Source organism: Trachymyrmex septentrionalis, unplaced genomic scaffold, assembly GCF_001594115.1.
Source record: "Trachymyrmex septentrionalis isolate Tsep2-gDNA-1 unplaced genomic scaffold, Tsep1.0 scaffold403, whole genome shotgun sequence".
NCBI lineage: Eukaryota > Metazoa > Arthropoda > Insecta > Hymenoptera > Formicidae > Trachymyrmex > Trachymyrmex septentrionalis.
The window spans coordinates 65345-83110 of record NW_017305573.1 but is presented as its reverse complement, the minus strand read 5'-3'; the positions used below and the strand labels follow the sequence as shown (position 1 = coordinate 83110).

Below are 17766 nucleotides of genomic sequence, written 5' to 3'. Positions count from 1 at the left end.
TATTAGTTAAATATTTATTAATATCAACATATTAATAAATTAATAAATATTTATTAATATAAACATATATTTATTTAGTTTTATAACAAAAAACTATTAATTACGATTTAATCGTAATTAATTTAATTACTTTATTATTTTTTTATTTATTAAATATTTATTTAAGTAAATATTAAGTTAATACTATTTAAACTAATATTCATTAAAATTTAGTACATTTTTTCTCAGCAATGTCGTAAGATGCTAATATGATTCTGTGATTGGTTTATATGACATGTTAAGATGGTTATATTTAAGACAAAAAATCCGATCGAATAACATACTTAGACAATAATTAGTGTCACTATTTACATGTGTTTATGTTGGCAAAAAAAATATCGTAATAAATGATATAATGATAATTTTTAATTGTAAGTCACAAGGTCCAAGACAAAGTCCCAATCAGTTCGAAGAACTTTACGCTCGCGTTTTGCCTTGAAATGCGCTAACTAGTTAAATCATCAACTCATGCGTTATTCCTGTTCGAAATTGTGTAGTCTTTTGACAGTAACAGATCCAGTTGGAAAGTGAATCGGTAAAGATCAAATTAAATATGCGGAGGGAGAGCATTGGCCCTATGTTTTTGACAATGTGCCTAGGCTGTTCTATAACAGTCCAAATCATTATGCTTCGACTTTTCGTGAGACATCGTCTTAGGCGTCAACCTGCCATGAGGACGGCGAGCAAAGTCCGTTTCGTCATCTTTGAAGCCTCGACCTGTCGTATAACGACAGACGTAAGGCTTTCGTCAAATCATAAATCAACACTCATTTTCTTCTATGCCGGATTCCTCTGTTCTAACTAGAATTATGAAAATCCATCCGGTAAATATACAGGGAGTTTCGAAAATATCCAGATCTTCTGATTCATTTTTAACCAGAAATTTTTCTCAATGTAGTAAAATGTTAAGTTTCTTTAATTTTATTTATTACAATTTATAATAGTAAAGAAAATGTATCTATATACATTTTATCCCCCCATTTCTTATATTTTCTTTATTTTTCTTTATTTTTCTTAGACATCTTATATCTTTTGTACTTACATATTGTAGCCAAGATATAATATTCCAACATGATATCCGAGCATATTCGAGCGAGTAAGGAAAGTGGTTAAAAGGTTGAAGAGATCGAAATCGCTTTTAAAATAGCCGAGGAACAGGAAAGGCGAGCTCGCGGACCTTTCTTCGCGAGTACCTTGTAGGCGACGGGGTAACGTCTGCTGGTACAAAATCGTTCGTGTTGCACAGTCGCAGACGACTGCGGAAAATCGAAGCGGACGAGCATCATGACGCAGTGCACGCCGCGCTAGTGCAGTGCCGCCGGGACGACCTTAGAGGATTTCACAGCTTCTCGTCCTGACGGAAATAGTGCGCGACCGGTATGCATTACTCGTGCGTGCACAGACAGCGAGAAAAATCCCAAATTCGATTCTTGTTTGATGACGACGTCACAAAAGGAAGCAACGTCCTCGAAACGGGTGCGGCGGATCTGTCGTCCGTCCGTGAAGACTCCATTTTTGGTTTTAATTAGGTCTTGCGTTGACCGAAAATACCTAAAATTGATCCTCAAAAACACTATAGGTGTGGCGATCTCTGTATTGCCTTTCAGGGTGTTTATTGTTTAGAAAAAGCCTGGAAAACTTATAATTTTCAAGAGATCTTTTGAAATTTTTTTTTATCTCTGAAAATCAGAGATTTTTATGAAATTTTATCAGTACTAAAGGAATTTTTTGAAATTTTATTTTTTCTGAAAATGTTCTTTTTTAGTCATTTTTTTCTTGATAATGCAAAGTGTTAATAATCAGTTAGCAATAAGTATGGTATATATATTTACGTATATTCACATTCTTGCGTGCCTCGCGAATTAATTTTTATAAAAAAAATTAAGTTTATAAAAGGCAATATTCATCAAAAGAGAATAGGTCACTGATACTATATTGTAGTGAATCTTTCCTATAAATTTCATGGCTCCAATTGTAGAAAATAATAGATATAATCAGGAATCCCTGCCTTCTAATTTACAATACACAGTAGTTTGTTTGCGTTACTTGCATATTAATTTATTTCAAAGTTGCAATAAAAAAATTTTTTTAATCTTACTTGGAACTTTGCATAAAAGTACCTAAAAAAATTGGAAATTTTTAGGGAATTTTTTTACAAGAGTTCAGTAAACATTCTGGGTTTATTTTATAATAGAAAGTTGTCCTTGATGGAAAATCGATGAGCAAAAAGTTTCGATGATTTATCATGAAGTAGAAAATTGTAAAGAAACTTTATTTTGAGAGGCACGAAGTTCTTCCCGAAGAAAAGAATCGTTTCTATTACTCATCGCCATGTCACTTTCATACGATTACGTAATGTCTTTCTATCTGATTCTTTATGATACTTTCTGTTTAAATTTCCGAATATATTACATTTGAATGAAGAAATATTCTTTTATGTGATAAGAAAAAAATGTATAAAGAAGTCAGCACATACTCTAATAAAACTTTTAAAGAGATGTACTTTTAAAGAGTATTTTATCTTTACTGGATAAGACTCAACTTTCTAGGTAAATTAAAACATTTCTGATTAATATAAAAGATGGTTTCGAAATTAATTGTGAAAATGTTGAAGTGCCTGTCATTAATATTAACAATTAGAAATAAGCAACAATCTAAATTTAGAATAGAAAACACATAAATAATTCTTTACTCAATTTTAAGGTTCTGTATATTAATTTTTAATTTGAAATTTATAATCACATAAAAATATACAATTACAATCGACAATTATAATTTGCTACTCATAAAACGTATTATTTTCTCATTAATTCCTTTTCTTAAAAATTTTTTATAACGCATAAATTGCGTGAATATAAAACGGTGAATTTTTTAAAAATTACAAGTGCGAGCAATATTATATAACATTGTAAGGCACTTTGGGCAATAAAACAGGATTCAAGGAAAAATTATTTTCGACATCAAGGACGATTTTTCGTAATGTATGATCTGCATGATATATGGCGAACGTACAATGCTGAGAATCGAGTATGTTTGCAAGATGCAAATGCAACGAACACGGGTCTACTTATTAATATCTCAGTATATCTGTATTGTATAAATATTTCAGGTATTATCTCTCAAATTGGAATTTGAGAGATAATATCTGAGTACGAAGGATATGCATTCGATGTACAATATAGCGAGCACTAGTCCGCTTGCACGATCAATGAAATGTACCATCTAGATATTAATACACTTGCACGATATCTAGATGTTTTAACGCACGGTTCGCTTGAAATGTAAACCAAGACGGAATCTGGAACGAGAATGCGATATGTCGTATGTTATGTACATGTGTTTGGACGACACTCGGCATTACGTTTCAAAAATAATTCGTCTCGCAGGCGAATGATTCGTAAATAAATTGCTTCTTTCCGCTCTTTTTTTTATTCCCAATTTTTCTGTGCGTATATTAAAGATATATAGTAGATATTTCAAAATAACAAAAAAATTGTGAAAAAATTCAGATTATTTTAGACCATATTTAAAAGTAATACAAAAAAATTAGCGCTAATTTGCCATCTGTATCGAAGTTATTTCAATAAGTAGTATTTTTTTTTATCTGTACTCTAATATAGAAATGTATAGAAATGTATATGTATGTATTATGAAATATTGACAAAGGTTTTAATTTTTTAATATAAATATTTCAAGTATGATTTTTTTATGTCAAGTTACATTGCGATGTAGAAATTATATAGTTGTCCTATAAATAAATCCAATATTTATTTGTTTCCTAAATCTTTAATTAAAGAATAATAAAAAATTCTAAATTTTTTAGAAAGTAAAATTTTTTTAAGTATTTTAAGTAGGTATTTAAAATGACTTATGTAAAATTTGCGATTCACCGAAAGGCTATATTAATGGGAAGAAATTGCGTTAATGAAAACAAATAAAATAAGAATTAAGAAAAGCTAAGATCTTTGAAAAATCCGATGATATAATAATTATAAAAATAATGATAATTGGATAAAACGGCATCAATCGCAAAATATGTTTAGCTGCAAATATATGCCTGCCTTCCTGAGATACTAATTTCCTTTCAGTATCACACATCATCAGCACAAATTAGCACTCCATTTAGTGATTATACTATAATTGCTCTCAGTGAACGTTCGCGCTCCAAATCAGAAAAATGTGTTGCTTAGTCTTATTAGAAAATCGTCTCGAAAAAGTAACAGGCAGATTTAATAGCGACCACAATTATTTGCCTTCTGACTTTCACAATGTAGTAAACGTTAAAGCGAGAATACATTGATATATTTGATATTCTTTGTCGACAATGACTCGAATCCCGTTTCATATTCAACAATAAAGTTACACAAGTATTAAATTGCCATTGAATAAAATATACTTTTTCAATCTTTTACTGTTATCTAAAAGCTGTGAATTAATGAAAATAACCACTGCTAACTTTCAACATGTTTTTTCTTTATTTAGAAGAAATTCTCTCAGTTTCTTTTTTAAAAGATTTAAGATTTAATAATTTTATTTAAAAGCGAAACTTAATATAGAAGCAACAAACCGTCTGCCTGGATGTAATGAAATTTTCAGTCTCAATTTTACTGAAATGAAATATTTAAATAATTCTGGGAGTTTAAATCTTGGGTATGGTGACATTTTTCGCAAAAAATTCTTTGTAGTGTTTAAGATGTTTATTAGCATTATTATTGATTTTACGATCAATATATCTGTGATGTTATTTCCAGCTTTAATTTGATTTCATGTGTGACAAATCAAATCAGCACGCAGTTTGTAACTTAAAAAGAATATTTGTAAATATATATGAGTATTATTAAGTACCAAGATTCACTTCTCGAAAATGGAATTCTTCCTGTTATTTAAAATATAATATCTTAATCTATTAGCTCTTGATTTATTTATATTGCCATTACACTTTAATATTTTTTTTACATTTATTTTCATATTTTGATTAATGTCTATAGGAATTAATCTACGATATCGATTTAGTTCGTAAAGAATTGATCGATTGAAAATGAAGGAATCAGGACGATTTTTCATTCGTACTCAGATGAAGACATCAGTCGCCAATAGCTCGGTAGCCTCTTTGGTAGCTCGTTTTCTATTCTAATTTCGATGCTATTCTGGTACTGGTGGAGGCAGCCAATGGGCAACTCGTCCTCCCGGCTACCGTACGCGCAAATACATCCCTCGCGGACTCTTCGCTCTTCGTCTCGTCCGGCGTGTGCACCCCCTTCCCCGTACCGATTACAGTCGTTCTCGAGGCATCGTGTGCGATGCATATTACTCGTTACTGCCATCCCTTTATCAGTGACCGCGGTGAATGTCCCTGAATCGATCTCTCGATTAATGTCAAGCACCAAACATTCAAAACGAATCGATCGGTTGGAACATCTTCGAAGAGCGGTTTTGCTCGTCGATCAATCAGGATAATCTTAAAGGGAAGATAACATCAAGGGTGCGATGCAGTGGCGTCGGCAGAAGAAGGTCACCCACGTGATCGGCTCCTCGAATCATGTGCTACTTTTAGCGAGGTACCAAGATGGTACGGAAACATCATTTCAATATAATTGCACGTGATAATCGTAACTTGTGTAAAATATTGAATCGATATACACAAGATGTTTTTAAATAAGTGCGAAAAAAGACAAATTATATTGAAAAAGTAGCTTCGGTTAAATTGGCTGATATTGTGGTATTTTGTAAATTATGATTTTTTTTTTATCTGAATTTGATTAAAGCCATTTTTTCCATATGATTTGTGCGGGGTCCTTTTAGGAGATAATTCTTTGTTAAGAATTAAAATTTTTATATAAATGTATATTCTTATATCCTTCCTTAAAAAAATTACTCTTTCAAAGGAGATAAAAATTAAATTTTTATTTTTTTCCAATTTTAGACAAAAGTTAGGAAAATAAAATTTATCGGACATTTTTCACTAGTAAAAAGGATATTTAGGGGATACTTATTAATATTAAAAAAAAAAAATTTTAATTTAATTTTTATTTCTACCTTGAAGGAGCATAACTTCTCAGGAAGGGATATAGGAGTACATATTATGAAAAATCCTCTTAATTTAAAAAAAAAATTATTTCCTAAAATTTTTTGCATTTATTTAGAAACACCTTGAATAAAGAACGGCGAAATTTAAGCAGAGAATATAGAGAAAGGTGAAAGAAAACTATGTGAAATTTCTTTTATCGTAGTTTGTATATAAATTAAATAATTCATTCACTTCTTACCCATGTCATCAGTTAAATAATTTAAATACACTTTCTGAAATACAATCTCGAAGCTATAAAATATGAAATTCGTTACAGTTCGAGATTTTTAATTTTTTATTTTCTCCATTTCTATTATGTCTGTAGTTTTAGTAATGTCTATAATTCTATTAATACTGTACATGTTAAACAATTATGTTCGTATATATAAAATTATGAACGAGGCGAACATAAAGCATATCAATTTATGTATATATTTTGCATGAATTAGTGTTTCTTTTTTTTCTGAATGTAGCGCTCTTATACTATGTTGTTCAACAATCAATTTTACAAACACTTCCTGTGTGATACAATCAATTTCATACAAATTACATTTAGAAGAATATATGCAGTTTCGTGCGTTAAATACAACGTGCGAAGTGATCATTCCAGAGACATCACGGAAATATCTTACATTTTCTCTTGTTATTAAACGCAATTGACAATCCACAATTACGAGTTCACTTGCTTATTTTTTACAATTTAAATTATGTATTATACGAATGAAGCGTCGATTTCCTAGAAATTGAATCCACTTGAAGTCTAAATAATGTCTAAATAATGTTAAATATCTGCGAATGAAAATCCGAATATACACGGAAAGAATGATTTTGCTGAAATATTTAAGTATTTACTGAGATATCTCATTAAAACGCAATTATTCAGTAAACAAATAAAAGAATGTTTTTGGCCAATAATATATAATATAATGATAGTAAAATATAATGTGTAATAACAAGTCAAAAAATAACACAATTCTAAGTGTAAAAAATGTACAATACGGTAGTCACAGAGTAAAATTAAACTTACAAAGTATGACAAAGATAGATTTTAGTATATTGCGATGTCAGAATTAAAATTTTAATTTAAATTTTGACATAGCAATGTGCTGACATCTGTTTATCATGCTTAGCAAGTTTAATTTTATTCTGTAGCTATCATGTTGTACATTTTTTAGAACATTATTTTTTGACTCGTTATTATATATTTTACGATTGCGTTTTGATAAGATTTCTCAATCATTCAGTACCACCCAGCCATATTCAACTAAGTTAGTTCTTTAATGGAAGAAAGTTGACTACCTCTCAAGAAGCGTGATCGAAGCATTCGATTTGGGTCTTCAGCATTTATTTATATTAACATTTGCTGATGAGCTAAAAGATTAGTCAAAACGTACGTCATTGTATTGTAATTCAATATAAAGATTTAAATACGATAAAGTTTGTTTCGTATACACACACGCGCGCGCGCGCGCGCGCACACACACACACACACACACACACACACAAAATAATTGTGCACTGTCTGCAACTCTAATTCCCATTAGTCCTTTTCATTTCATTGAGAAACTTATTTCAGAAATTTTGTTTATCATTCTTTAATTACTTTACTATACTTTTTAAACTTTACTATACTTTTTACTTTACTATACTTTAACAAAATTATTCTTTACGAGTACCTATATGTATGATTGGACGCGACATTATAGTTGTAAAAAAATATTTACAGAAAAATATCTACAAAATCGATTTGTTTTATTTAGATATCTTTAAAATATCTTTCTGATTTTAAAATTTGAATTAAAAACATTACGAATGTTCTTCTCTTTTTGCGGAAGTATATATTTATTTATTACTTATCGTAAAATTTTTATTTTATTAACTTGATACTAATTGAAGAGAACAGCATGCATTTTGGGAGTCTGAGTGCTAATCACATCACTCTTGGTTCAACAGCTCCACCCGGTGAAGAGGATGAGGAGGAGGGTTTGCGAAAAGACTACGTGAAGAGTCAGGAGAAGGAGACTAATGCGCACACACATTTCGATCGGAATGGACAGCAAGGTGGCTACAAGCCGCGTCGAGCTGGTACTAGCATCAGCGGCGGAAGTACGAGCGGCTACGCCAGCAGCGGCTCGAGATCGCACAGAGACGAGAGCGCGGGTTCACCGTCACAGCCTAAGATCATCTTCAACGAGGAGGAATATACGAGAATTACGACACCGCGACAAGATGTTCTCTTCAAAAAGGGTTATCTGTCGCGCAAGAAGCTTTGGACTGGAAATGCGAGCACCAGCGCTACGCCGTCGACTACGGAGAGCCAATCGGCATCACATTCCACCGCAGGTGGTTATCGTATAGGATAAACGTATTACTGAATGCTAAATGTCACTGGCGAATGGTGCTAAAACGCCAGCAAACTACAGCCTTGGCCATAAATACAGAGTCCCAATTAACGTAAACGTTCTATTAGAGTTTAACAAAAAATAAATTAAAACCAGTTTTGTTGAAAAATCATATTTATTTTTATAATAATTTTAATATTTTAGTCCTCTTTTTTTTTTATTATCTCTTCCAAGAAAATGCAGTAAATTGAGAGTGCTTCTACAATAATACTTATGGTCAAGATAACTTGGTTTTTTTGTCATTAATGAGTCAGCAAGTTAAAACATTCTAATTTTATAAATCGCCGATATAGAAAACAAATTATTGTATTCTTGAAACGTAAATTCCAACATTAATAATAAGCGTCTATTTGTATATATTTTGCACGTATTTACTCGAGACAAGCCTTTCGTCTTTTCTACAGCGACACTTGGAGAAAGTTTTTATTATCTTGTTGCTAATATATTTAGTCTGCCGATAAACGAGAACATATTTAAATAACAACGTCTTTGTAGACGGTAGCGAAACTACAGAGGACCAGCAACTATTGGACAGTGGAACGGGAGAATATCCGCCCATGAGCGCAGAGCCAGGAGCGCAATTAGGATACGGAACATTTTACGATCATGCGAGCGGCTACTATTACGAATATCCTGTGATGTTGGTCGGACCTGCGCCAGTACCTGCTCAAGTTGGACCAAACGTTCTAGCGACTGTACCTTGTGGCCCGGTTCCTCTAAGACCGATTGAATGGATTAATCCTGCATTCGTGCCTAAACTTGCCAATCAGCCATATTGCTTAATGGATTATCAGGTAGTTCGGAAATCTTATTTGTCGTATATTTTCATTAGATGCTCGATTGAAATACTGATATAAAAATCCACAGAAATGTTAAAATACAAACATTATACTTGGATAATAGAGTATCTATTTTGGAGTCAATTTGAACAATATTCTGAATTGTCTATTGTTGTTATAATATTAAGATTTTGTAATATTGCGTAAGAAAAATTTACTTTATATTAATTCCAATCACAATTATAACAATTACAACAATTATATATTGATTAATTAATTATTATTTGATCATTATATAATTATTTGTAGACTAATCAAAGTACAGAACCGATCGCTATAGTGGAGGAGCAGAACGGCACGATAGTGGCAGCGGAAGCTTCCAACAGTATGTGGAATGAGAGCGGTACTGGTAGTGCTAGCTGCAGTGGCAGCGTAGCCGAGGAGATCGAGGAGCAAGTTGAAGAAGCGGAAAATGCAACTATGGAGCAGCATATCGTAAAAGAGCAGCTTATAGAAGAACAACCACAGGAGCAGTTGCATCTCGAGGGACAACAACATTTAGAAAACGGCATGACGATGGTCGATCCTTATCTAGATCCATTAATGATGCAAGAGCCAACGCATATGTCGCATATGGTGCCAGCCGTGCCGCAGCCGTACATATATCCTGGTCACTACATGTTTGGACCTCCCTTGGTCAACGTTAATGGTTAGTTACAAAATAGATAGATTTAGGATTCGGAGTCGTCCCCCCAGTAATGTACGCGTGCTATAATATACGGATTGGCAAAATCTGTATTTGCTCTCTGCTACTTGCATGAGCAGATCTACATTCGCGCTCGTAGCCTTCGTTCTGTTCACAGTCGGATGGACGGAACAACGGACAAGTGTGTTGATTGCCCACGTTTGCGTTTAAGAGAAAAAAGCGCATTTCGGGGAGGGAGTGCTAGCGCGATCGATTTGTACAATTTATTATGTAGCAGAAAAAATATGTCGTATCAGGAAAAATATACAAAAAATATATTTTTTACTTTTTAGAATAATGTTTGTTAATTATTAGAAATTGAGTCGAATTATATTGTAGATTTATAAATAGATAAAGAAACAGGATTATGAAAATTGTATGTATATCAAAGTAAGATTGATATTTGTTTATTCAAAATTGTCCAAAATGTTCGTTATTTATTAGCAATTTCAAAATATAATTTTTAAATAATTTTTAATTTTTTTACTGGTTATATTAACTAAAAAAACTGTTTTCTAGAAGAAAGTCAATTCGATTAAAGATTTGGTTTGAGGGAAGAATGATAATGCGAGACACATTGTATGCAATCACATCGCTGCATAAACTATCAATAACGTAAAAACTAACAGTATGAAATGAAAAATAACGATATCGCGCAATTATTGATATTTAATTATTTATATTTGTGCTAATTGAACGCTCCTTTCTCGTACTGCGCTACACTGGCCGTAGTACGCTTGATTGTACCTATTTCTAATGTTAAACGAGAACAGTGTCGATCGGAAGCGCGGCCAAGGAAAAGGGATATGCCCCGATTCATGACTTCTGTCCCGTCCATCGGCATCATTGCTGTTATATTACTGCCGTGCCTCTACCACATTCAAGGTAAAAGGTAATAATTCGCAAAAAAGGTATCACGCTTTAGACACGATCGTGGAAATGGGAGCCTTGAGCCCCTGCAGGTTCGCAAAACAGTATCGAGAAAATGTTCAGCATTTTTTTCATGTCGGAAGTATCCGACGATTAGTCTAGTGTACATGTAGTTCATTCTTCACGATCGTTCCTAAAGTTCCAACTCTGTACACGCTCGATTTGTCTGTTTGTCGCTCGCGACTAACGACATATGTCACTCGCATAAACATCAATCGATATACTTTTCACAGCTGCTACACGCCGTATTGTCTCATTGTTTTCACATTGCACCAATAATGAAGCATACCTCATGCGAGAGTCCATTGACTCGTGGCTACTGCACGAGAAAATATGTCCCATGGTCGCACCGGCACAATTTAATGTCGGAAATATATTTTAGCTACGCGAAAGATGTGAAGTGATAGTTTGGCAACGACAGCACGTTGCTACATCTCAAATAGAACTTGTTAAAAATAACATTTACATGCTGTTTCGCTTCGATATATGAGAAGTCAGCAGGCACAGACAAACAGTGAAAAGCTAGGTTCACTTTTCGTGACAACTCCGGCACGTTCTAGTCGTTCTTCTAATCATGCAATTGAGAGAATCGCTCATCGGATCGCCAAATGTCGCACTAAAGTATTATTCGTTGACCGGTCTTCGTATCTCTCGACAGACCGATAACGCGCGACGATTTCTTTTGTCCAAGGTGTTACCATCCAGGGCGGGCCTTTGGTGAGAACCATGGATGTAACAGCTATGACAATGGCGTACGCCAAACGAAGAAAGAAGAAAAAGAAAAGAAAACAGAGAAGACCTACTTTGGTACGTCGATAAACTCATATAATATAAGATGAATGCTAAAACGCTCTAAAACATTTTTTGGAAGAAATAAATTAACATAAATATGAAACAATTAACTTGTAATAACAGAATATATGTTATATATATTCTGTTATAGTATGAAACATATATTGAAAATGTTATGAACATTAATACTAAAACTATCATAATTATTTTTGTTGCCAAAAGACATTTTTGATATAAATGCTTGATTAGTCTAATCATTTCTTTCGATTGTATATAAATTCAGGGTAACACCGAAGATGAAGAAGAAGGGGAATACAGTTCCGAATGTGATAATGATGTATCGTCTTCCCGACTACCTTGGTCAGAATGTCCGACTTTGACCGCGATTACAACGACATCGGCCGCGAATCGACCGCTTAATCCCGAGTGCCAGGAATTTCAATTGCGGCCAGCTCTGCAATCGCGAATCCTTTCTGCTCCGGTTTTGACATCCACCGTCACTACTGTGGCCGAAGAAGTCACATCACCTGTCAATGACGCACCGGATATGTCATCTTACACCGAGACAGAATCCGCCAGTCGCGAGATCGAGACGTGCGACTCGTCAACCGCTCAAAGTCTACCGAACCAGGAAGAGGCGACAATCCATAATTCAGAGCAAATAGTTAGGGAGACATCTTTAGACAACATTCAGTCGCCGACAATTGGACACATGCCCAGAGACAGGAACGCAGAAATTAATAGTCAAGCGAATAATCTAGTCGCGAATGTGGAAGCGATAATAACGAATGGAACTATTGAGATAAGGAGCAATGCTCCGACTGATTATGAAACGCCCTCCAGGACTGATACTTCTTTGGAGAACGATGGCGATTCGACCAGTGCCAATACGAAACATGAGTCATTCGAAAATAATAGTAACGACATTAATACGAATACATTGAATAATCACGTCAGATGCCCTGAAGAAAATTTAGCTAACGGCGATACTAACCACGAACATTTTGCTGACTTAATGGAAAAGGTATCAGAATCAAGATCGATGAGTCCTCAAGAGAATGATTCCAATTTAACAACGATAAACGTCAACGAAAAAGAGGAAGTTCAACGATTACGATATTGCAACAATTCATCCATTACGCGAGCAACATCACTTGGATTGCCGAGAAAGTACAACAAGAAGGGTCTGAAATTCGTGAGGGAGTCTACACCTGGGCCGGACTTGGATGAGCATCTAGATGTGGAGAGCAAGATACTCGTACAGCAATTCGAAGCTGTCGAACTGTCGGACGCAGATTGCAAATGCAATATTGTGAACGATAAGCTGGGTGAGACGGAACGGAAGGTGGCGAACGAGGGAGACGCACTGGAGGTACATAACGAGAGCACGATCAAAACGACAAATCGAGATACAATCCAAGGCTCGAACGAGGATTCCGGATTTGAGAGTCAGTCTCGGTTATCGAAAAAATATCCAATTACAGCTGCGGTGAAAGAGTGGCTGCGTCGAGCGAACTCGCCTGATCTTTTCATAACGTCGGCGTCGACCTCGGAGAGCGAGACAGACGAAGATGATGAAGAAATGGATGCAACGCCGCCAAAAAACTTGCAAGGCAACCCCATGCCTGCACTATCTGCTAATAGCGGTGTTGACAACGTCACGTTGTTGTCGCGCACGGCTAGCTGCGGCGAATTCGCAAAGACCAACAATAATAACATCAACAACAATAACGCCAGGAATGATCAGATGGAAGCTGATTCAACGTCGATCGGCAGAAGAAAAAGGGACGCGAAAGTTGTAAAAAGAAAAACAATGGCAAAGAGAAACGACAAACGGAACAAGAATGTCGATGAGAAAACGCAGAGTCAGTTAGTTTCCTCGTTGGTTTCGTTGAACTTTGTCACTGCCGTGAGACCGAAAGACAAGCCGAAGAATAATGTTGGTGACGTTTGCGAATTTACTCAGGAGGATAGCGTTGCAGGTATGAGGGTTGCTTTAAGTTCTCGGATAAACTCGAAGAGAGTTAATGGAAGACGAATGAAGACATTAAGAAAAATCAGTAAAAATCCTGTCGAAAATATTGATATCAAAATGCGACGTATAGACAATTTAAACGACGGGAAAGGTAAAGAAACGATCGAGGACAGTATGGTAAGCGTGCGGACGTTTGAGAAGGGGGAGATTATCGTTTCGCAAGACGGCAGATTGTTACCGATGTCCTCGTACGAACCTGTGCCGTTTAATTTTCATGGTAATCCTATTGCGAAGACCACTGCTTACGTCGACGTGATTAACAAAAACGTGGAGATATGTGAGAAGATCAGCAAGAACAGCAGCGAGAATGACGAAAACGATAGCGTAATGATAGGATCCTCGGTCAGCATAGAGGAGCCTGACGTGTTGGAATGCTGGGAAGAAACTGTGGAACCTGTGATAACCCCAAAAAGAATGTTGCAAAGTCCGGGAGTCCTGTGCGAAGGCGAGGCGGCGGAGGACGATAACATCGAGATCGAAAAAGCCATCGTGGAACATGTACAGAGGTATTACAGACTCGCACGGGATACCGTCAACACGGAGGAAGAGTCAAGCGAATTTAGCACGTCGGTAATTTCGTCGAGAACAGTGCCAAATGATTCGGAGGACAAAACAATCGGGTATTTCTGTGGCGAGGAGATCCCAATCTATATACCGGACAAAAATCAGGACGTTATCATAGCAGATGAGAAGATACCCATCGATGAGGCGTTCGAGGTATACGAAAGCTGTTACAACGGAAAATCACCGTTCTTATCGTTCGATTCGAAGATGTTCGGGCAAAGGTCGTTGTACGGTCAGAACGGCGATGGTCCGATACCGTGCAGAGCAGTGTGCTGCAACATACAATAATATCAAGAAGATATACCCCATTGCGCAAACTCTTTTTCAAATAAAAAAAGAATATATTATTATAACATACCTTATATTATAATAATATATATAATCGCGTCAGGGCCATTCTTTTTAAAATAGGCCAGGGCGTAGTGCTTTCTCCGGGTATATCACGTATATGTACGTGTAATATGCACCCTTCTCACAATACAAAAGCAAATGTCTTATCTCCGTTGGACGGAGATTTAATGAATCGATATTCTTTTGAAAGTTCAGTGACACGCTCAAAAAAAAACTAAATGTTATTTGAAAAGCATCGTGAATCGCGATCCATTTTTGTAAATAGTTTTAAGAGTTCGTTTGTGATGTATAACTTTCTGTGGGAAAACTTTCAAAATTTTATGTGTGTGGGAGTATGCATTGTAGCAGTCACTCTACGATAGCATTTTACCATTATTATCATTATAAGCATTGCCGTATATCATTATTCGTAATCAAAGAGATTCATAACGTTTCAGCGTTCAGCTTTTATCTGGACCGAGCTTATATATGTTGTTTTTTTCCGGATTATCATAGGAAAAAGCGCGAATTTTATTTTGAATGAAATAAATAAAGAAAGGAGAAAGGAGAAGGAAGAAGTATATGGAGAAGTGTAGAGGGCATTAGGAGATGCCAGACTGTTGTTTTTATTCTCGCTACGATATCTCGTAATACCACTCAGTCGAAATGACAAGAGCGTTATTTTTAGAATCTATATAAAAGACAAGAATGTTAAAAGACTAGGAGTTATTGTTGCACGTAATCACGTTGGATGGCCTTTGCTTAGGAAAGTTCTGACTGCTCGCAATTTTTAACTCGGCATTATCGGAATATCCCGCATGTTCAACTATGAGTCTCCTTTTTCTTTCTCTTAGAGAAAGGGGGAAACGTACCGAGGAGAGCTGACAGAGCAAATCGTTCAATAATACATGCTTTTAAATAGCGTTACATAATATAATCGCGTAGATGTAATATCGCGTTCTCATAGAAGGTACTAGTTGATAAAAAAAACGGACAGCGATAAAACAGTGAGCCATAGCTTTAGTCTGTTGTTGAGAAGTATAATGAGATCTATATAGAAGAGTCTTACGTTACATAATGATCTGCATATAACGATTGTAGTTCAACGGACGTTTAGAGCAAGCATTACCAAATCTATTTTTCCCGTTTGACACTTCGCTAATTCGCGTGTCTCAGAATTTGAATCTGTAAAAAAATATCGTCTCTCGTGTACAGCTTCGAGATCGTTGCAATTTAAGGAAACGACACTTTTTATTAAATTTTTGTATCTCTAAAACTGGACGTAAACGATAAGTTTTGTTGATACCAAATTTGGATTTCACGATGCGAATAGCCGAGGACGATCTCACTTCTAAACGTTCGTCGAAAAATCAGGGAGAAGCGAGGCGGTCTTTTTCTTTTTTTTTTTTCTTTTTTCCGATAGACGCGTTTCGATCGGAATCGGATGAACGCACTGCAAAGATGCATATGTGTACTTACGCATATACATAAAGAAAAGCTGCACTTGTTACGACATAGCCCACGCTTTAGTTGATTTGTATCCAGGAATAGACTGAAGGTACTTTAAGTTGCATAATTGCGTGTAGGTCGATTGATAGACATGGTTCGCGAGGTCATGTATCCCATATCATAACGCCCATAACATACCTCAGAAGGATGTGTAAATAAAGTCATTTGAGGCATTAGCAGAACGCAAAATGATAATAAATACTGATAATTAATGATAATGGTAGTAAAGAAGAAGAAGAGATGTAGCGAGACGATAAGACAGTGATGATATGGTGGGGGAGGGAAGGGAGGGTAGGAACGCGAAACCTAATGTCACGCAGCAGCAATATGTAGACACCATTGTTCCTGCAATGTTCTAGTTTCCTTAAGCACGTATAAATCATTTCCAAGATGATTAGGCGTAGCTCTATGGACGTTCGTTCACACCAAAGTAACATTAAAGAATAAGTACGAATATATATCGTTACATTGAAAAAAAATGCGCGTTGCATCAATTGTGTGCCTTATTCTGTGGCGGCCGTTTTTGTAACTATTTCAAAGCACTCTCCTTGATAATAGTCAGTAGCGAGATATCAAGGTGCGGTTAAGACTTGTTAAAATTGAGAGAAAGAAAGAGAGAGAGTGAGAGAGAGAGAGAGAAAGAGAGAGAGAGAGAGAGAGAGAAAGAGGAAACCGTGCGGGAAGGCTTGCCCGCAATGATCCTTACCAGTGCATGCGTAGCCGAACAAGGAATCATTTAGATTCCTTCTTACAAAATTATCGACCTCTATTCGTCGGATGTGTCCGATTGTATGCCGATTATTCATAAAGACATTCAAGCGTTGCATCTTACACACACGAGTCATGTTACTGTACAATTATATTTTAGTTGAAGTTAACATGTATGAAATAAGTGTATTTGAATTTTGTTGTTTTTGCTTATAAAAATATGAATAAAATTTCAATTTTTAAAATCAACACCATCTCTGATATTTAAATTCATGTCCGAGCTTAACTGTTATGTAATTTTACTAATTTTTATAATTATTTTGGAAGATAGTAAACTATTGAAATGCTCTTAATTCAAAGCTTACTTTGAATAATCTATAATTTAGATTTTAACATTAAATTTTGTCTATAATTTTTACAATTACATAAATTAAATTTTTGTTTATTATTTTTAATGTATGCATTTAAAAAAGTATATTTTTTGTGCATTCTAGAGTTTCTCAAATAAGAGTTTAAATACTGTCTAACATTTTTAGATTATAGTGTTGTACTTTTCAACTCTCCACCGATAATACGGAGAATTTTATAAGATTTTTATTGCTGATTTTTTTATTATACATTTTTAAAAAATGAATAGATAGCAGGGTTCGATATAGCAGGCTTCCTAAAAAGATTGGTAATGTTAAGATTATGTGTGGACATTAATTAGTAATATTAATATCTAGTTTATGTCGTTATATTTATGATTTGCGTTTATGAGGTAATAGATAAGAAAATAATGTTCTAAATTTATTTTTAGAATTTTTTCAGAATTTAAAATAGTTTATTATTGATGTCAATTATAATTTTTGTGTTTTTTTATTTTT

General features: G+C 34.8%; 1 protein-coding gene across 2 annotated transcripts in view; it reads left to right on the top strand.

The window, feature by feature from the left end:
• Positions 1 to 15664, top strand: part of LOC108751181 — a 36266-nt gene extending 20602 nt beyond the window's left edge. The window contains exons 1-6 of one of the 2 annotated variants that reach the window (XM_018491260.1): positions 5527 to 5608; positions 8060 to 8449; positions 9004 to 9302; positions 9597 to 9996; positions 11654 to 11769; positions 12038 to 15664. In XM_018491260.1, coding sequence (XP_018346762.1) covers positions 5527 to 5608; positions 8060 to 8449; positions 9004 to 9302; positions 9597 to 9996; positions 11654 to 11769; positions 12038 to 14641 — 3891 coding nt within the window. In that variant the 3' untranslated portion in view covers positions 14642 to 15664. Of the gene's footprint in view, positions 1 to 5526; positions 5609 to 8059; positions 8450 to 9003; positions 9303 to 9596; positions 9997 to 11653; positions 11770 to 12037 lie in introns of those variants that run through there. The other variant, XM_018491261.1, reaches the window with a different exon arrangement.
• The last annotated feature ends 2102 nt before the right edge of the window (positions 15665 to 17766 follow it).